This window comes from Misgurnus anguillicaudatus, chromosome 2 (assembly GCF_027580225.2).
Source record: "Misgurnus anguillicaudatus chromosome 2, ASM2758022v2, whole genome shotgun sequence".
In the NCBI taxonomy this organism is placed as follows: domain Eukaryota; kingdom Metazoa; phylum Chordata; class Actinopteri; order Cypriniformes; family Cobitidae; genus Misgurnus; species Misgurnus anguillicaudatus.
This window is the reverse complement of record NC_073338.2, coordinates 5,246,212-5,268,152: the sequence shown is the minus strand read 5'-3', so window position 1 is coordinate 5,268,152 and position 21,941 is coordinate 5,246,212. Positions and strand designations below refer to the sequence as shown.

Below are 21,941 nucleotides of genomic sequence, written 5' to 3'. Positions count from 1 at the left end.
GCATGCTGAAATTATTGTTGCGTGGCTACATAAAAGTTTAAGCATGTGATGCATTGCGCGATCGGTCTGACACGCGTGAGAGAGACTTACTTCCTTATGCTAAACTCCAATAAGACAGAGATTATTATTATTGAACAAAATATGTCAGATTACAAGTTGCCCATATATGATTGCACTGTGGTGCCGTTTTTTGGTACACACACCTGTAAAGTGCATGCGTGTTTGTCAAGGGGTTCTTTTTTAAGCTATACTCTCCTGCAATTGAACGTGAATACGTTTACTACATAAAAACATCAAAGCTAAACATCATATCTAGTCAAACCGCATTACGACATCGCTACAAATACAGTATGGGATTAAAATCAGCTGAAGCTACGTTACCTTGTTTCATCGACGCTTTGTGAAACAACAGTGGATGTTTTCAGTTCAGATGCTGAATGTAATGATAATGTAACGATCCCAAACTTTAGACCTTCTCTCTCTGCCGTTTATGGACATATTCGCTCCGCCATCGCGCCAACTAAATTCAAAATGTACCACGCGCTATGATGTGCTTCCTGAACATTGAACAACGGCCCATGTGAATCAGATCTCGAATACATACTTCCTGTTGCACCACTACGATCGCCACTCATAATAATGAACTGACAGCTGGACTAACACCTCTCTTCTGTCTATATGTGTGAATCTAGAAAAAGATACAGAATCTCGATTCTTCATCGTTTGTGTAAATAAGAGTGAAAAGACAATTTAATTGTTTCATGTTTCTTTCAGGTGTGAAGAGTAACTCATGTTTGGATAAAGAAATAACGTCCTCAACATCAAAAGAGCGACTGACAGCACAAAGTTTTTCCTGCATCACCTGTGGAAAGACATTCCGCTTAAAGAGATATTTAAAGACACATGAGAAGAAACTTCATTCAGAAGAGCACAGAGAGAAAAAGAAGCAGCAGTTTCCCTGTGAGCAGTGTGGGAAGATTTGTCGCAATAAATTTAATCTAATAGGTCACATGAGGATACACAGTGGTGAAAAGCCTTTCTGCTGCACTGAATGTGGAACTTACTTCAGAATGAAAGGAACTCTTAAAAGACATCAGAGAATTCACACTGGAGAAAAAACCGTACCCATGCTCTCAGTGTGACAAGACGTTTGCTAATTTAGGTCTCTTAAAAGTCCACCAAGGGCATCATACTGGAGAGAAACCTTACGTTTGTGCTCACTGTGGAAAGCGCTTCTCTAGTTCATCTCAATGTATCGTTCATAAAAGAGTTCATACTGGAGAGAAACCTTATCACTGTAGTGTCTGCGGGAAGAGTTTTAGTAATCTGGAAAACATGCAAAGGCACAAGAGAACTCACACGGGTGTAAAACCTTTTAATTGCTCTCAGTGTGACAAGATGTTTGCTCAGTTAGCTCACTTAAAAGCCCATCAGAGAGTTCACACAGGAGAGAAACCTTATCACTGTAGTGTCTGCGGGAAGAGTTTTAGTGGACACAGTTCCTTACGAAATCACAAGAGACTTCATACAGGTGATAAACCTTTCAAATGCTCTCAGTGTGACAAGACGTTTACTCATTCATGTTACTTACAAATCCATCAGAGAGTTCATACTGGAGAGAAACCTTATCACTGTAATCTCTGTGGGAAGAGTTTTACTGGAAATCCTAGCTTAAAAAGTCACAAGAGAATTCATACAGGTGAAAGACCTTTCAAATGCACTCAGTGTGAAAAGACTTTTTCTTATTTAGGTTACTTAAAAACCCATCAGAGAGTTCATACGGGAGAAAAACCTCATCAGTGTAGTGTCTGTGGGAAGAGTTTTGGTCATAAGTCTGCCTTGCAAAGGCACAAGAGAGTTCACACAGGTGAAAAACCTTTCAAATGCTCTCAGTGTGACATGACGTTCACTCATTTAGGTGCCTTAAAATCCCATCAGAGAGTTCACACTGGAGTAAAACCTTACTTCTGCACTCGATGCGACAAGAGCTTTTCTAAGTCATCTCTATTCAGAGTTCATCAAGAGAAAGTTCATACTGGAGAGAAACCTTAAGACTATAATGTTTGTAGGAAGAGTTTACCTCCCACTCCCCTCCCCTGTTGCAAGTCATTTTTTTTATATGGTGTACTGATTATGTGTTTATGTTGCTGAGGTGTTTTTCCTGTTCCCACAGGATCATATAGTCTGGGGGTTGTTTTTTCTCTTTCTTTCTTCGTGTCCTGCCCCCCCCCCATTGTCATATTGTATGTATTGTATATATGGGCAGGTTGATGGGTAATTTCGCTGGTACCTATGACCAGTGACAATAAAGTACTACTACTGCTACTTCTGCTACTTCATACAGGTGAAAAACCTTTCATAATATGCTCTCAGTGTGAAAAGACGTTTGCTTAGTCAGGTACCCAAATACAATGCTCTATCATTGGGCTACACATGATAATTAGGAGCAACATAATTGTTCGCGAGAGAGGGTGCAGCGTTTTGCATGCTGTTGACCGGCGAATGCAGACACGATGGCTGGGTTGCGTAAACATTACACTGAAATTCGATCACAATACATCCTTAACTCTGGACCAGGACACACTGATTGGATAACATTCCGATCAGATGTGTATTTAGACTTTTTCAATGTGTATGTAGACAACATCCGGATACAGGTTGCATGTTAAGGCCAAGTGTAAATGCAGCCTATTTTACGAAGTTTCAAATTAATCAAATTGTTCCACTTACTGACAAGATTAAATTCAGTTTAGTATTATTGTGAAGCAGGCTAGATGATACAGCTTAAATTATTCTAGTTGCTAATGATATATCTAAGAGCAGTCTAAAACAAAATGATAAAACTGGCTTCACAAATAAACTATAGCATAAAATAAATCCCCGATTAAAAGGAGATTCAATTATCGTCTAAAGAAATACGTTCACCTAAGTTGTATGACCAAATATAATCAACTTTCATTTTAAGTGTTTGGGTTATAAATAGAATTGTACAGAAAATACAAACACAGCATTTCTATATTAAAAACAAATTTAATGTTTTTTTAACAAGGCTCTTCGTTTCATTTAAATTTGATAAAAAACAGTCTGAAGAATAATTTAAGAGTACAGCTGTTTTCTTGAGTTCAGGGTTTCAGTGACCCGTGCATACACATTTTGCTTCATGTGCATACACACGCTTTAAGGATGAAATCTACACTTTGTGCAGAAATATTGGGCAAGTGATGATTTTGACGATATCTTCAGTTTGTCTATACATTCCAACTCAAAGCTGTATAAATTTGAATGCTGATTGGATTCAATGGATATCAGGTGATGTGTGTTTGTGTTTTGAGGTAGGGTGTGGGCGAAAGAAATCAACACCCTATACACCCCTTCACAGTTCACGTCACAGGCGGTTCCCACTGCGCATGTCGGGGTCAGAAAAGTCATTGCAGCAGATTGAGTTGCGTATTATTCGGTATCTTCAAAAATGCCTACTTGCCTCGTGCTGTGAAAATCGAACCAGGTCTTCTGTTATCTGGCTGCAAGCAATTAAACGTGCAGACTGGGATAATGCAAAGACCAAAGAGGCTTTTGTTTGTAGTGCTCACTTCATTTCAGGTAAGTCATCATTTTTCAGCCCTGTTAGATTAAACTAAAGCCTAAATGGTATAAACAGTTTGACCCCATGCTGCGCGCGCACCCGATAGTCATTCAATGTTTACAAACCTTGAAGGGGGTTTCAGCAATAACAACATAAACAAGCCGCTGTCACGGTCCACACGTAACTTCCGGTAAACTCCGCTAATAATAAATAACAACAAAGTACTATAAACATAGTTTATTTATATAACAAGCAAAAAAACAACACACAGCTTACATAGGAAACGGAAACATTTGTTATTTTCAACAAGGAATTTGAAAAAACAAATCCGGAAGTAAAGTTCGGATCCAGATGTGTATCACGTGCGTCCGATGAAACCGTTCATATCATGGTGTGCATAATCATTAGGCAGATTTTCCTCCTAAAGAAAAATGGGCCAAAAAAAAGATTTAACTGACACTGAAAAGTCAAAAATTGTAAAAAGACTTTCAGAGGGATGCAGCACTCTTGAAATATCTAAGATTTTGGGGCATGATCACAGAACCATCAAACTTTTTGTTGCAAATAGTCAACAGGAACGCAAGAAACGTGTTGCAAGAAAAGACGCAAATTAACCGCCAAATATTTGAGAAGAATCGAACATAACGCCACCAGGAATCCATTATCATCCAGTGCTGCCATATTCCACAGCTGCAATCTACCTGGACTGTCAAGAAGTACAAGGTGTTCAGTTATCAGAGACATGGCCAAGGTAAGACAGGCTGAAACCAAACCAGACCACCTCTGAACAAGACACATACGCTGAAACGTCAACAATTGGTCAAGAAATATATGAAGACAGATTTTTAAAAGGTTTTGTGGACTGATGAGATGAGAGTGACTCTGGATGGGCCTGTGGTTGGATCACTAATGGACACAGAGCTCCACTTCGACTCAGACGGCAGCAAGGTGGAGGTGGGGTACTGGTATGGGCAGGTATTGGTATTATTAAAGATGAGCTAGTTGGACCTTTTTGGGTTGAACATGGACTCAAAATCAACTCTCAGACGTACTGCCAATTTTTAGAAATCACCTTTTACAAGCAGTGGTACAGGAAAAAGTCTGCATCTTTCAAGAAGTCTTTGATTTTTATGCAAGACAATGCTCCGTCACATGCATCAAAGTACTCCACTGCATGGTTGACCAGTAAACGCCTTAAAGATAAAAAACTAATGACTTGGCCCCCTTCTTCACCTGATTTAAACCCTACTGAGAACTTTTGGGCCCTTCTTAAGCAGGAAATCTACATTGAAGGTAAACAGTACACCTCTCTGAACAGTGTCTGGGAGGCTGTGGTTGCGGCTGCACAAAAAGTTGATTCTGACCAGGTAAAGAAACTTATTGACTCTGTGAATGAAAGGCTTGTGACTGTTATTGAAAAGACGGGAATATTGGTCACTGAGGATGTTTTTTTCTCGAAATTTTTGTAATGTTTCTTTGGAAATTTTGAGTTTGTTTCTTATTCTCACTTTACCAGGTCAAAATAAACAAGTGTGATGGGAAAACCTTTGTTTTTCTTGTAGTTGCATAATTATTCTGCACACTAATAGTTGCCTAATAACATCTAACTACTCTCTTAAGAAAGGCGAAACTTAACTTTTACTACTTAAAACTTCAGGTTTGAGGGTTTCTTCACGTTTCGGACTGGCCAAGAGCACTGTACTTGTACAATAACAAAAGTAATCGTCAAAAATACCACTTGCCTAATAATTCTGCACACAGTGTATGCAAAGTTTTATACATGAGGCCCGTGGTTGTATTGGTCATTATGTTTTTAAAAGCCTTATTCCAAGATGGTTAGTATAACACCTAAACAAAACGTCTCACAGATGTTGGATTTTTGTCTGGTTTTGTTTTTATAGTGAACATGATTTACATTTTTTTACTACCTAAAGAAAACGTACCAAATATATTTTACAACGTTTTTAAAACGTCCTTTTTTGTTTATATTTAGGGTTTTGCTGCAACATTACCTAATAACAATGAAAATACAATGTTGTGAAAAGTTGTAAAAACTTTTTTTGTCTTTGTTTTTTTAATTATCATAATCTTTGTCCTACGATGTCCTATCTTTATGACTTTAAGCTTAAAGGGCGTTTTGCAGGTAAAATTTTTCAACGAATTTGTGCAATTTGCTTGTTGATAATAAACATTTAAACTGTTATCCATTGTATTTTATGTTGTTGGGTATCACAAAACCCGAAAAAGTATGAAAAAGTACAGCAATTTGCAATGATTCTCCTTTCACTCACAACGCACTGTATGACGTCACGCTGGGGAGAGAATTTACCAAAGCCGCCTTGAGAGCATTGAGAATGACTATAGAAAGACGAGTAAAGTACAGTTCTGATAGCGCAGATAATAGATAAATACATACATACATACATACATACATAGATAGATACATAGATAGATAGATAGATAGATAGATAGATAAGATAGATAGACAGATAGATAGACAGACAGACAGATGGATAGGCTAGTATAGAGAGATAGGCAGACAGCCAGATAGCATAAGGTTAGCATATCTTCGTGTAGAAAGTAAACAAACAATTAACCTACTCGTGCATGCTGGCTTGAGGGGGTCCATGATCCTGCCTGAAATGGGTGTAACTTTATGCGATCTTCAGCACAAACGGTTTTGGCAGCATGTCTCTAATCCTGGAAGGTGAGTGAAGCACGTCACGTCTGTTCGCGGGAACCAGCGACCCAAACGCACTCACTTTCTTACAGCCAGTAACGGAATGGCAATCGAGAGAGTCGGGACTTTCACGGGCCGATCTGATAATAGTTATACATTTCGAGTTATATTAGCAACACCGTCTGGCGGCGTGATGTGCGCCGGTTCCCGCAGCCCGCTGGTCAAACTGTGCAGGCAGCCTCTCTGCTCAATAAAGTATATAAGTGCTCAACCTGTTCGGCAGGTCCAAACATGTACAGGATTTATAAAAATACGGTGATCAATGAGCGGTTCCTCCTCAAATGGCATAGTCTGTCGTGATGTAAAAAGCCGCCGAACGCCTGTTTATTACAGTATGTATGCGGTCGGATCCGAGTAACTTATGCTGCAGCTGCTGACTGCTGCTGCATATAAAATGATCGTGTGATTCGTTATAATCGCATAAACAATATAACAAAGCATCCTTTTATTTCACAAAACAATATATTTGAGATATTATTTGATAGACTAGTAAGTGTGGATTAAGGATGTTTAAAAATCTCTAGCCTGGTGGTCAGGACATGAATGGATCAAATCAGCAGATTTGCGAAGTTTTATTTATCTCCACATATATCATAAATAATAATTATCATGGTAACTTTGCAGTATAACACATTATATATTTCCTACGATGTATATATGATTTCCAAATTATATACGTAAGTATTAAACAGCAATAAATGTCTCATCTATCTCTATGGCTCTGGCTGAGTCTTTCTCAACTTCTCCCCAACGTGACGTCATCGCAGAATTGCGTTAAAAAAACCGTTAATACCAAAAACGTAAAAAAAGTGGTCTTTAAGACCATTTTTGAGACATTTTAAAAATTATACACATATCTTGAGTGATTTATGTACCCATTAATCGACAGTGGTGGTTAACCTGCAACATACACTTTAATGTTTTGTCTTTATTCTTCAGTAATTGTTTTCCCATCCCTTCTTTTCATTTAGTCATGACTTCGAATCATACAACATAGATTGTGATGATTTCTTGCCTTAATTGAGACGCATAGTTGCTAAATCCATTGTAAAGCAGTGAGCGTCTTCTCTCTCCAGTACAGCAGGAGGCGCTGCAGGTCTTTAGTCCGCAGATAAACTCACTAAAGAAAGAAAGAACGCGCGTGTGATGTGTTTGGCTGCGTCCGAAACCGCATACTGTATAGTAGGTACTGAATTAGATGAAGTACCTACTTACTTGGCATTAAAACAGTAGGTACTGTATAGTATGGATCCTGGTAGTATGAATGAGATTCGGACGTACTACAGCCGCCATGTTGCTACATCACGTGACATACTTCGTCATCACGTCATGTCATTTCAGCGCGAAAACAGCAGCGTGCCTCTTCTTCTTCGTTGGATAACTCCTCGTCCGGGGCATCATGGGATAGTGAAGCGTCCATCGTATGCACACTGCAAAATCTAACTGGAAGTAGTAGGTCATCCGGGTACTTTTTGCATACTGTTTTTCGAATACTATGTATTCGGACATACTACTCGCCTCGCCTACTGCTTTTCGCGTACTATATAGTATGTAGTAGGCGGTTTCGGACGCAGCATTTGTGTATCCTCAACGTTTTTCTCTCTTGCGTGTTTAAACAGAGTCTTCCCTCTGAGTATTTTAGCGTTGATAATGAGTAAACAGAGCTTACAGGAGGATCAAACCTCCACCGAGTCTCTGGATTCTGTCTGTAACGCTGGAGAACAGCAGCAGATCCTGCAGACCAAACTGAAGATGTGTTCAGTCAAACTCATCGACTGCAGGAACATCATGATGAAAATAAAAACTAAGCCCACAAAAGAGAAAGATCACACTAAGGCATCAGGTATGTCTCCTCAATGATTGTTGTATTTTTAACAATTGTAACTGTCATGCGAGCACCTGTTTTGGGTTTCCAGTCACAAAATCACTAATCACGTTTCACTTAAAGACCAAAAAATATAAGTGCCAAAATTGTAAAGGAATTTTGAAAGCCGGTAATACTGCGCATGCGTTTACCGAACAGGACGATCCATCAAGCACCCGTTGTCGTTGTGCTTTTACACATAATCCGTTTGCAGTGCGTTGCTGACCGGCTGCTTCAGCGTATAAAATAATTATGCGATTAACGCTTTCTGTGGGAACTCGACCTCCATAAACAATATATCATAGCCTCCTGTGTTTTCTTTACATAACAATATATTTGGATACATACGTTAAAAATACATAACAGCATAATGACAAGAATAAACAGACTGGAAAGCAATATTGACATGCCAATTGTATTATTATTAATATTATTATTATTATTATTAGTAGTAGTATTAAAATAAACTTTGAGGTAAATGCTCCAAACATAACCGCACTAACAATAAGACTAAATAAGCGAATTAACAGTGGAAAAACACATTATATCTCTCAAAACTTTATATGATAAAAATTAAATTTAATAGGGGTGGCAAGGTTCACAAAACCATCGTTTCGGTTCGTATCACGGTTTTATGGTCACGGTTCTCGGTTCTGTGCGGTTCTTGTTGTTATTTTTTCTTTTAATTTTTTAACACTCCAGAAATGTATTATCTTATTAATGTATTAATTATCCATAATTTTGGATACAGTATTAAAAAAGTTAGCCTATATCATGTAATCATGCACAAACCGAATTTGACTTTAAGCACATTATTGGGACCATCTCTGAGGAAAGCCAGGTGAGATTTTGATACAGCAAGGGGGAAGACATTGATGATTTCAACATGCTTTTCATTTATTTGGCAAAAAAGAGAATGTGTATTGCCATCTACATGAACTTGTGCCTTTTTAGCACACAAAGATAACTTGCCAACTTCAGTGTAGCTCTAAGATTTATAACTGAGAGGCTGCTTAAATACTGCAGAGAGTATACGAAGAGTTTGGTTCCAAAACGCAATAAATCCATTTTGACAAATTTTGGTAAAAACGTGTTTTCTATACCAAGAAAGTGACAAGATGAAAACAACAATTTTCTGTTACAAACTTTCACATAGCATCTTTAGGTTATAAAAACATAAAAAATTCAAATCCATCAGTTGATTTTCAAAGATTTATTATAAAAACGGATAATTTTTTCCACAAAATGCAATAAATCCATGACAAGTTTTTATTCAAAATGCTATAAATCTATTGAATCAATAGCCTATATAAATGTGCATTCATCTTTGCCATGTTATATTCATTTAGTTGACTAGTTGTACACACTAATTAAAAATATAAACATTAATGTCATTAATCAAAACACTTACTTTGTCATATTAAGATCACTGTCATTTCTGCGGTTATACTTGACGTCCTCGCTTAACGTTTTTCACAGCGATCAGCTGTAAAATGTTTTGGTCCTGCTCGATTTTCGTTGACTTTTTTGTAAAATAATGGAAAGTTTTTCATAAGATCCTCTGGGGTCAATGTGTTAGCATGAGAAGCTTGATGCTGTCGGGAGAACAAGCACCCGTCTCCCGAGTGCCTCTCAGGGAAATTGTTAGATGCTGATGGCTTACGTTTCTTTCCCATCACGGGTTTAGCGATGCAATTAAAGTATTATTTTGTTTTGTTTGTTGATCACGAAGTACAAAGTAGATGAGGAAAACTAGGACTCCGTGTACTCAGCGCGTCCGCCATTGTTTGTTTACATTGTGTGACTGGTGGGCTGTAATATCAGAAATGGATTTATTGCGTTCTGTAAAAAAGGAGTGGCGGCGTTTATCGCATTTTGGGAAAAAAGGGAGAAACGATGACAGAATAACACGGCGGATATTGGATTTTGCGTAAAATTAAGAATTTACTTTTAACTACTAACCTGATATAATACTGATTTTGGCAGTAACTAATTTTTTTCAAAAATGGCGTTTATCGCGTTTTGGAACCAAACTCTTCATATGTGGACGAGAGAGAAACATAACGTTAATTACACCTGTAATTTTTAAATCCGTCTCTTTTTGTTCACTTTTGACAACTTCTGTCCTGATTACTTTGAGGGGCAATTTATGAAATAAGATCGCAACTTTCACACGTTAGCAAAATAGAAACTATGCGTAAATCAGCGCTTTAGTTTTATCAATGAAAGGCTAAAATAGCGCTGTTCACCGTATATTCCCAGCAGAAGTCAGAAAAGATGTGAAACGTTGTGTTCAGTATCTCAGATTAGATAAATGGGCGGGGTACAGACTGCAGTACTATCTATTGTTTTATTTCCGCTGTTATCATAGGTAACATGAAATAAAAACATACCAAACCTATACGACGCTGGGGCATCCTCCAACTCCGGGCAGACTTCCTTCCCACTTGCCATTTCTACAAGTAACATGACCTGCAGTACTCTCTCTCCACACCAGTCACCTCTTCTTTTGCGCGATTCGCGAAAGGGAAACATGCTTTCTGAGGTCACATACAGGGCACGAGGCTACATATACTTTATATACGTTGCGCATGCCATGAACCGTCAAACTGTGCAACACACACACACACGCTCCGAACCGAACGGTTCTGATTTTTTTCATGAACCGTGCCACCCCTATATTAAGTATAATACCACTCTCAATTACTGTATTCACAAGATAATTTAAGACATAAGCAAAATAACCTTTGTAATAGGTCGTAAGAAAGTTTTAGCAGTACCACTCTTAGTGACCTTTAGTTCCAGTATCCTGACCTTGCCATCCGAGTCAACGATAGCTTTGGTGACCAAAGCCATTGGCCATTCGTTCCTTTTAACCTGATTATCTTTCAGAAGGACCGGGGGTGTATTCCAGAAAGCAGGTTATGTGACTTACCCGGGTAAGTTTAGGAGTAAGTAAGTGGATAACCTCTGCTTTCGGTTCCAAAAACGGAGGTAACTTTCGGGTTATGTAAGTAACAATAGCAACTGACTCTCTGAAGATAACCTGCTCCGGAGCAGGTTATGTTGCAGGGTAAGTTCATTTTAGTTAATAAAACGAGGCTCCAGAGGATGTCTGCGCATGCGTGTACTAATGATGAGCGTGCAGCGGGCGTGAAAGCATATATTTTGCATAATATTACAATGTTAAAGCATTTATTTTATTACATTTACAGTCACGAATATTTATTGCTGTCTTAAAAAATTTGATATTTTCTTTAAAGAAACAGTTTTTTTTTAATAACATGAATTGATATTTCTGATTTTACTAATTACTATACATTTAATTATGTTATAATAATAATTACTGAGGGACAGAAGTTACCCCAAAATAATAATTACTGAGGGACAGAAGTTACCCCTGCCTGCAGTCTCTGATAGGCATGTGCATCTAACCTGACCCACAGAATGACACCCATGAAGCACAGGCACGATTTAACACTGACCCACAGAGTGACACAGGTGAAGCACAGACTGCATTAGGTGAAACACCATTGAATCACAGACATGGCATAGTGGTCAGATATTTTCTATTATCAGTTAGATCATGTACATAATGAAATTAAATTATAAATATATATTCCATAGTATCATATTTATTTCTTAAACATACACTTCAGATACTCAGCCCCCTCTCTACATTTGATCTATAGTTGGTCTTTTTTCTAAATTTTCCTTTAAAATGGGCCTTTTGTAGCTGCTTTCCTGAGCTTTCATTTTTGAACCAAAGGGAAATTGAGATACTTGCTTATATAAGATGATACAGGACATGTTAGAATATGTTACTATTGACACTAATGTAACATTTGTTTTCTCCACTTCTGTCACAGCAGATCCTAATCGTCCAATGCAAATGAATGATAATTTTAGTGTAGTGTACTGAAAAGCATCACACAAAATTATTGAAAATCTGTAAGGACTGTAAGGAAGCTTTACAATTAAAAGAGGGTTCATTTATCAGCTAAGTAAATGTTAAAAAAGATGGTGATTCAGTGTCATACTATCGAGTCCATAAACTAAACAGAGTCACCCAAAGGAGCAGAAGTGAAATAAGTACATTATAGTGAATATAATCATAGTGCATTTTATGCATCATATCTAAATAAAATACTGTAAATAAGCCTTATGACAGATTTATGCACTTTATGTGCCGCAACCCTTACGAAAATTAACCATGGTTTTATTGGTGTAAAGTTGTGGTAACTATGTTTTTTTTGTGCATTGATTCAGCAAAACTATGTTTTACTACACTAACCATGGTTAACTATGGTTGTCAAAACCATGGTTATTTTGTGGTTACCATGGTTTTACTGTAACCATGGTTTTACTGTAACCATGTTTTTTCTATTCTAATTAGATATAATAAATATTTTTAAAATCATATATAAAATCTATGATTATTTTTACAGGCTTTTAAATAATATTTAAATAATATTTTGTGTATTTTCATTGAGACACATATAATATTGGACTTAAATGGGGTAAAATAGGTTTGTATTAATTAATTAAATAATTTGATCTGTTTTGTAATCACGCACTTAGATTACATTATAAAACGTTGATTTTGACAAAATATTGGTTTATATTGTTATTTCTCATTTAAAACTTGTTTCCATGGTGACTCGTGAAATCTGTGATCCATTGACAATGCCTTTATGTTGTTACCATGAGCGCGCATTAACTCTGGGTTACTTTCAGCGGGTTGATTGAACTAACTTTTAAACTGTGTTTTGGAACCAACATCCTAAGAGTAAGCAAGTTTGGGGTTGATCAACCCAAAGTTTAGGTTTAATTTGATGGTAAGTTAACCCTGCTTTCTGGAATACACCCCAGGTCGTCTTCCTTGAGGTTAGGTTTGTTGACATGCCATTTCTTACGGGGCTAAAGAGATGCAAGTTATTCTCGTCTCCACCTTTCCCAAAATATGCTGGCAAGATACTGCACCCTTTTCCACTGTTTTTGGATCAGCGCCTTCAAAGGGTCCTGGGGGTGCAGATTGAGTACACATCTTTTGGGAGAGGTTCATTGCTGGGGTGAGGCGAAGTGGCGACTCAGGATCGGTAGAAATGGATACGAGAGGTCTTGCATTGACAATAGCACACACTTCAGCCATTAGAGTTGACAGCATTTTGTGAGTCAGATGTGAGGAGCTGATTTGAGAGAGCATGGAGTCTAAAATCCGTCTTGAAAGTTCAATCATCCTCTCCCACGCTCCTCCCATGTGGGATGAATGAGGTGGGTTAAAGATCCACTTGCAACCTTCTTCACTTAGGTAATTTGTCACGCTTGAATCTTTGGTAGAGACCACAAGCATGTTCAGCTCTTTGCATGCTCCTGTGAAATTAGTACCACAATCAGATGGTATGATCTTTGCCTGGCCTCGAATGGCGAAGAACTGGCGAAGTGCATTAATGAAGCTCAATATGGATGGCTCGCACAGATAAACATGTGAAAATTACCGCCCATCTTTTACTAAAGGCATGACCTCTACGGGTGCGGCGTGCTGATATGTTCCAAGGGCCGAATACATCTAAGCCGACATAAGTAAAGGGTGGCTCCATGCTGATGCGGTCATGTGGGAGGTCTGCCATTTTCTGTTCAGCTGTTTTACCTCTTTGTTTACGGCAAGTGATGCACTTGTGAAGAATGGCATTGATGCGTCTTTTTGCTCCGACTATCCAGAATCCTCCAGTGCTGATCGCTCCTTCTGTGAATATTCGACCGTGATGTTTTACTTTCTCATGGTAATGATTTGTTAGGAGGGTTGCTATGTAATGATGGCCAGAAATGATGAGAGGGTGTTTCTCACCGCTGGGAAGTGTGGACTGTTCTAGTCTGCCTCCAATTCTTAGAAATCCATTTTCCAGGACTGTGTTCAGCCTCTTGAGGGAACTTTGTTTAGGAATGGCCTTATCATTCCCAAGATAAACAATTTCTGCTTTGTAAGCCTCTCTTTGTACGCATCTGATGATGACATTTTCAGCTTGAGTTAGTAACTTGGGTGTGCATGAACTCTCACAATGGTGCCAGCCTTGGCATGTCTTTCTATTGTCTTTGAACGACAGAGCAATGGGAACAATTGAAGCTATGGCTCTTCTTAACAACTTCCTAAAAGAAAATCTTTTGAAGCGGTCTGAACCGAGACCAGGATTAGAGTTTAAACAGGTTGTGGCATGCGTTCGCACCTCCGTATCTGTATCTGGATCAATGAGACTATAGGGAGCCTCTTTCACAGGAGTAGATGTTGAATGTTGCAAAAATGGTGGACCAGTGAACCAGTTTGTTTGTTAGGCGACACGCAAGTACAGGTCTAGTAGCAACATCAGCAGGGTTTTGTGAGGTAGGAACGTACCGCCACTGCTCTGGGTGGGTACATTTTCAGATTCTTTCCACTCTGTTGCTGACATACACATAAAATCGTCGGGTCGACGTTGCTGTCAGTGTAGAATAGCAGGTTGTCAGGTTTGATGCCTAGTTCCTGGATAATTTTTCCTGCTATTTTGACTGCAAGGATGGCCACACACAGTTAGAGTCTGGGAACTGTAAGTACTGTTTGGGGGGCTAGCTTAGCCTTTCCCATGACGAACCGTACATGGGACATTCCATCATGACCGTTACTTTTAAGTATGCGACAGCAGATATGGTCTTCACGTTTTCTCAGATGCATCTGTTAATCTCCTTTTTCACAGAGTGAGAAATGGACAATGGAGTATAAGTTCTAGGCGCAATCATGTCGAGAGAGTCAAACAAGCTATTCACAGTCGCCAGGACTCCACTGTGTGTGAATGGCTTGTCACTGAGGTTGACATGGAATGTGAACGTATCACCCTGATCCCAACTTAAGCCAAGACTGCACTGCAAAGGGGGTGAATCAGTGTCTAGATTCAGATGTTTTAAGTCTTTAGCATAGTCGGCTGGAGAGGATGCGTGCATCACCGCGAGGCTGTTGGATGCTATTTTGTGGAATCTTAGGTTAGAGATAGCGAGCATATCTTTGGTGGCCTTAAGCAAACTGATTGCTTCGCTGATGGAAAAAGTGACTTAAGTCCATCGTCAACGTAAAAGTTTCTTTCGATAAAATGTCTCGCGTCTGTACCAAACTCCAATTCACAGTACAAGGCAGCATGTCTAAGACCATAAATGGCAACAGCTGGGGAAGGGCTATTGCCAAAGACATGAACTTTCATGTGACATTCTTCCATGCTTTTAGACATATCATTGTTCTTGAACCACAGAAAGCGGAGGAAGTTCCTATGATCCTCTTTGACAACGAAACTGTGGAACATTTGTTTGATGTCTGCAGTGATGGCTATTGGCTCATGCCTGAATCACAACAGGACTCCCAGTAGGCCTGTTAGCAGCACATCGTGCAAAGATACGCCATGGAACTGCGCACTGGAGTCAAACACTACGTGAATTTGACCAGGCTTGCGTGGGTGATACACACCAAAAGAGAGTAAGTACAAGCACTCCTCCCCTGGGTTTACAGAAGGTGCTAGCTCAGCATGATTGTTATCAAAAATCCTCTTCATGAACTCTAGAAAGTCCTCTCTCATCTCTGGTGTCTTGTGTAGTGTGTGACGGAGAGAGTTGAAATGACTCAGAGCTTGCTCTCTGTTGTTTGGAAGGCATTGTCTAGGAAAACGAAATGGAAGGGGCGCTACCCAGCTATTAGTATCATCCATGAACATCTTCCTGTCCATTAACTGAATGAACTGCCTATCTTCAATTGAAGGGGCAATCTTATCATCATCTTTTGTTCTTTCAAAGACTGAGGTGGTTAATGGGTTGGGAGCAAACTGGGAAAGGGGAGAGACTTTAACACTTGACTGTGCATTTAAATGCTCCTTGATGTAGAGTTCGTTTGGACATGGGCTAAAGCAGGATGGACGCCCGTCTTTTAGGATGTTTGTGTGATAAACACTCACGGTTGAGGGCTTGTGAGCAGCCCCCAGACACACTTCGCCACCCAAAACCCAGCCTAGGTCCAGTCTTTGACCATATGGAGCATTTTGTGGCCCATTGCGTTGCTCTCTTACCTTGTGGACTTGGAGGATATCACGTCCGAGAAGGAGAAGTATTTGAGCATTTGGATCTAGAGGAGGGATGAGATGAGCAATAGATTTGAGATGTAGGTGTTGTTTTGCTGCTTCAGGAGTGGGTATTTCTGACCTATCTTCGGGCATGTAGTTGCACTCAATGAGCGTAGGGTGTGGGACTGAAAGACTGCCATCTAGAGGATGTGCAATGAAGTCCAAAGCTCGCCTCCCAGATATTTCTGTGACTCCAGCGCATGTGTGCAGAGTTTAAGAAAATTCAGTGCTCTTGAGATTAAAGAGGTTTAAGAACTCAGACCTGGCAAGTGAACGATTACTTTGATCGTCGAGAATAGCGTAGATATTCACTGATTTGTCTGGCTCTCCCTTGGGGTGAACTCTGATGAAACAGATTTTTTTAAGATCGTGTGAGCTATTAGCACCCCCACAGAGCTGAGTTAATGGAAGGGTTTGCACTTTCCTTCTCCCCGCCATGCTCTGTATTGGGTACCTTTAGCATCCATGGGGGTGGTCCAGGATGAAGAGCTGTGACATGTTTATTACTGCCACACTCACATGTTCACATCATGGATGCCAACATCACAGTCTTTGGCCACATGATCATTCGAAGAACAACATCTGTAACATATATTATGCTCCTTTAAAAACATTTTCCTTTTATCTATGTTCTTAGCTCTGAAGGATCCGCACCTTTTGAAGGGATGGGGTTTTTTGTGAATGGGGCATTGTCTGTTGATGTCTGGCTTACTGTTCGGTGAATCAGTAGAGCTGACTGCTTGTCAATCTCAGTTTTGTGAGTAGAGATTAAGCTTTTCAGTGATCCACCTCTTTTCACTGGGATTTCTGGCTTTGCATGGACATTCAAAGATAAGTGGAACGTGAAACTTGGGTCATTACGCATGTAGGCTTCCCTGCATACAAACTCTGTGAAAAACGTGAATGGAGGAAATGTTACCTGGAACTGAAGCTTGTATTGAGACCCTTGGGACATCCACTTCTCTTGAAGATTGGGAGGAAGTTTGTTGACAATAGGTCCCACGCCCCTTGCTGTGTCCAAGAAAGAGAGCCCAGGTAAGTAGCCTCCAAGCTTTGCTGACTCCACTTCTTTGAGCAGATCTGCAAGTTCTCTTAACTTTTGGGGTTCTTTGTTGCTGATTTTATGGAAACAGTCCAGCTTATCAAAGAGCGTTTTCTCAATTATTTCTGCACTCCCAAAGCTTACTTCTAGTCGGGACCATGCCATTTTACAGCCGGCTGCCGGATCAGCGACATGAACAGTTCTCACTCTTTTTACTTGTTCTGAGGACTGTGGTCCCAGCCATCTTATCAGAAGATCGAGCTCCTCTCTAGGGGTGAATGATAGTCCTTCTAGAGCATTAATAAATGACAACTTCCAGGCTAAGTAATTTTCCAGGCAATCATCAAACTTACTAAGCCCTGAGTTCACATGCTCACGACATACTAGGTATCTGGCTTTTTCACTCATACCTGCATGGTCTGAAGAGGATGGTTGTTGCATTGTACTGCTAAGATAGGAAGTCTGAAGTTTGTTTGACTTCTCTGAAACTAGAACTTGTCCATATGCTTGGTTATGAGAGAGCAATGTGTATGGCAGGTTAACAGGAGTGTGCTGAGCAAATGATAGCTGTTTGCTGGGCATTCTGGGCTGACTTACTTGGTATAGTTTAGGAGTAGAAATGCGGATCAGTCTGTCAGCATCTTGTGTGACATGGCTTGTGGCAGTCGTGGGCAGTGCAGGCGGTATCATGAACTGTTTGTTATCATGGGAATCGAGCTCTGCTTTGACTAGAGCAGGGATGGGCAACTTTGGTCCTGGAAGGCCGGTGTCCTGCAGAGTTTAGCTTCAACTTGCCTCAGCACACCTGTCTAAAAGTTTCTAGTTTGCCTAGTGAGACCTTAATTGGCTGCTTCAGGTGTGTTTAAGTATGGTTGGAGCTAAACTCTGCAGGACACCGGCCCTCCAGGACCGAAGTTGCCCATCCCTGGACTAGAGGAAGACAATGAAAACTTGATCCAGAAAGGTTGTCCACATAGTCCTTTGTGCGCTTTTCAACAGTCTCCTGTGGAAATGTGTTGACAGCCATAACCATATTCATTTCTCCTGACTCAATCTCTAATGCAGCCACTTCCAGAATCTCAGCTTCTTTTGTTGCTGCAGCAACCTCCTTTTTATGCTGTAGAGAAAACAGTTTAGATTCCAGTTTAGCCTTTTCCAGCAGTACTTCTGCCTCTCTTTGGATGAATGTTGTACGTGCTCTTACTGCTTCCGCTTTAGCTTGTGCTCTGGTTGCTGTCATACTTGCAGTGGACACTCTTGAGCTCTTAGAAGAGGTAGATATTAATGACCTGGTTTCCAGCTGATTGAGTGAGACATTCAATGCAATCCGCTGTTGCTCCTCAGCTTTCTCTTTAACATCCATTTTGAGCCAGTTGCGATGGATGAACTAACTGGAGAGCTGTTTTCTTCTGAGTGCTGTGTTCTGCCCGTCGTGATGATGCTTTTTCACTATTCTGTCCTCTGCATGTGTGTGTATTGGGCATGCATATATAGATAGCCAAATAATGTAAAGAGTTGATGAGGATTCAATGATGACTCAGATGATTAAGTAAATTTTCTCTTCACTTGACTTTGAGTGCAATCAAGTTATCCTTCTCAATCTCTGTTACATTCTTTTTGTGAAACTGCAAAATAAATACAAAAATGCTTACTTTACATATAAAAAACAAAATTCACAAACTCGTTCTGCAATTTTACATTAACATGACTAAATTACAGTAGTTGTCATGGGATCACATGGAAATCCTTTGAATGTACTCATAATGCATGTGAAACTGGCAACATGCTTTCAATATATATAAATATGAACAACATTCAAACAAAAAGTATAGCAAATAGAAAATATGAACGATAAACTTACAAGCAAAGCTTCTCCAGGAAATTACACAACGAATAGAAACAGATTAGAGGAGCATGTGCTCTCACTGCTGCAAAGAACAAAAAATGGCTGCTGCGCTTTGCGTGCTTGAAAGTATAACAAATAAAGTTTTATCAAACAGTAGTTTAGCTTAACCTATGACAAACAGCGCCCTCCAGAGGGGAAAAAGGAGTAATGTTAGACATGGCATAATATATGTACTGGAGAGAAAGTTTAACTCCTGTTGTGGATGCGCATCATCAGCATGCTTTAAACACATCCAGTCGAAGCACAACCTTCATAATATTACCCCAGCCTTAAGTCTTTTGCTTTCATTTTAGGATCGGCTGGTCGCCGTGGCGCTGATGCGCAGACTTATCTGTTTGTTTTTGGATCATACATGTTAAATTACTGATGTCATATGATCTACAACGCGATGTCAAACACGCATCCAGTTTTTAGTACCACAGGCACTTAACACTAACCAGACATCCAAATGCGCCATAACCACAGAAAATAAATAAACCCACGAGCGAGCTACCTGCAATTAAGACATGAGCTACCAGTAGCTCGCGAGCGACGTGTTGGAGACCCCTGTGTTAGACAGATGGACATTTTAAATCAAATAACGAGACATTAATTCACATCTGTTCCCGTTTATTGTTACGACATTGTGCGTTGTGCATATTAATGTATAAACAATCCAGCTAGCCTTCATTTACTCTGTTGCCGAGTCTGCATGCCTGAACTTGACTCCGACATACAACACAAGGGGGTGTGGTTAGGGCTTTTTCACACTAGTTATGTTGTCTTTATTCTAATAAAATATGAACAAAAATTATTTACGTTTTTTTTTTTCATATGTTTACAAATTTTGGTTTATTTGATGTGCAATGACCCAGCATTAATAACAGGACTAACACCTCTCTTCTGTCTATACGTGTGAATCTAAAAAAAAGAAACAGAATCTCGATTCTTCATCGTTTGTGTAAATAAGAGTGGAAACACAATTTAATTGTTTCATGTTTCTTTCAGGTGTGAAGAGTAACTCATGTTTGGATATAGAAATAACGTCCTCAACATCAAAAGAGCGACTGACAGCACAAAGTTTTTCCTGCATCACCTGTGGAAAGACATTCCGCTTAAAGAGATATTTAAAGACACATGAGAAGAAACTTCATTCAGAAGAGCACAGAGAGAAAAAGAAGCAGCAGTTTCCCTGTGAGCAGTGTGGGATTATTTGTTGCAATAAATTTAATCTAATAGGTCACATGAGGATACACAGTGGTGAAAAGCCTTTCTACTGCACTGAATGTGGAACTTACTTCAGAATGAAAGGATCTCTTAAAAGACATCAGAGAATTCACACTGGAGAAAAACCTTACAAATGCTCTCAGTGTGACAAGACGTTTGCTAATTTAGGTCTCTTAAAAGTCCACCAAAGGCATCATACTGGAGAGAAACCTTACGTTTGTGCTCACTGTGGAAAGCGCTTCTCTACTTCATCTCAATGTACAGTTCATAAAAGAGTTCATACTGGAGAGAAACCTTATCACTGTAGTGTCTGCGGGAAGACTTTTAGTAAACTGGAAAACTTAAAAAGGCACAAGAGAACTCACACGGGTGTAAAACCTTTTAATTGCTCTCAGTGTGACAAGATGTTCGCTCAGTCCTATCACTTAAAAGCCCATCAGAGAGTTCACACAGGAGAGAAACCTTATCACTGTAGTGTCTGCGGGAAGAGTTTTAGTGGACACAGTTCCTTACGAAATCACAAGAGACTTCATACAGGTGATAAACCTTTCAAATGCTCTCAGTGTGACAAGACGTTTACTCATTCATGTTACTTACAAATCCATCAGAGAGTTCATACTGGAGAGAAACCTTATCACTGTAGTCTCTGTGGGAAGAGTTTTACTGGAAATCCTAGCTTAAAAAGTCACAAGAGAATTCATACAGGTGAAAGACCTTTCAAATGCACTCAGTGTGAAAAGACTTTTTCTCATTTAGGTTACTTAAAAGCCCATCAGAGAGTTCATACGGGAGAAAAACCTCATCAGTGTAGTGTCTGTGGGAAGAGTTTTGGTCATAAGTCTGCCTTACTAACGCACCGGAGAGTTCATACAGGTGAAAAACCTTTCAAATGCTCGCAGTGTGACATGACGTTTACTCATTTAGGTGCCTTAAAATCCCATCAGAGAGTTCACACTGGAGTAAAACCTTACTTCTGCACTCGATGCGACAAGAGCTTTTCTAAGTCATCTCTATTCAGAGTTCATCAAGAGAAAGTTCATACTGGAGAGAAACCTTAACACTATAATGTTTGTAGGAAGAGTTTACCTCCCACTCCCCTCCTTTGTTGCAAGTCATGTGTTTTTCATGGTGTACTGATTATGTGTTTATGTTGCTGAGGTGTTTTCTTTTTCCCACAGGATCATATAGTCTGGGGGTTGTTTTTTTTCTCCTCCCCTCCCTCATGTTATGCTGTATTTCTTTCTCAATCCCCCGTCTTCCTGTCCTGTCCCCCCCAATGTCATATTGTATGTATTGTATATATGGGCAGGTTGATGGGTAATTTCGCTGGTACCTGTGATCAGTGACAATAAAGTACTACTACTGCTACTTCTGCTACTTCATACAGGTGAAAAACCTTTCAAATGCTCTCAGTTTGAAAAGACGTTTGCTCAGTCAGGTACCCAAATGCAATGCTCTACCATTGGGC

The 21,941-nt window shown here is 39.6% G+C and overlaps 1 protein-coding gene across 1 annotated transcript; it reads left to right on the top strand.

The window, feature by feature from the left end:
* The first annotated feature begins 903 nt into the window (after window positions 1-903).
* Window positions 904-21,853, top strand: LOC141366144 (uncharacterized). Its single transcript, XM_073871503.1, has 7 exons — window positions 904-960; window positions 1,078-2,046; window positions 4,152-4,334; window positions 4,454-4,558; window positions 4,630-4,876; window positions 7,882-8,166; window positions 20,255-21,853. The coding sequence occupies exons 1-7, from the start codon at window positions 904-906 to the stop codon at window positions 21,529-21,531; spliced, it is 3,123 nt and encodes a 1,040-aa protein (XP_073727604.1). The 3' UTR covers window positions 21,532-21,853.
* Window positions 21,854-21,941: the final 88 nt, after the last annotated feature.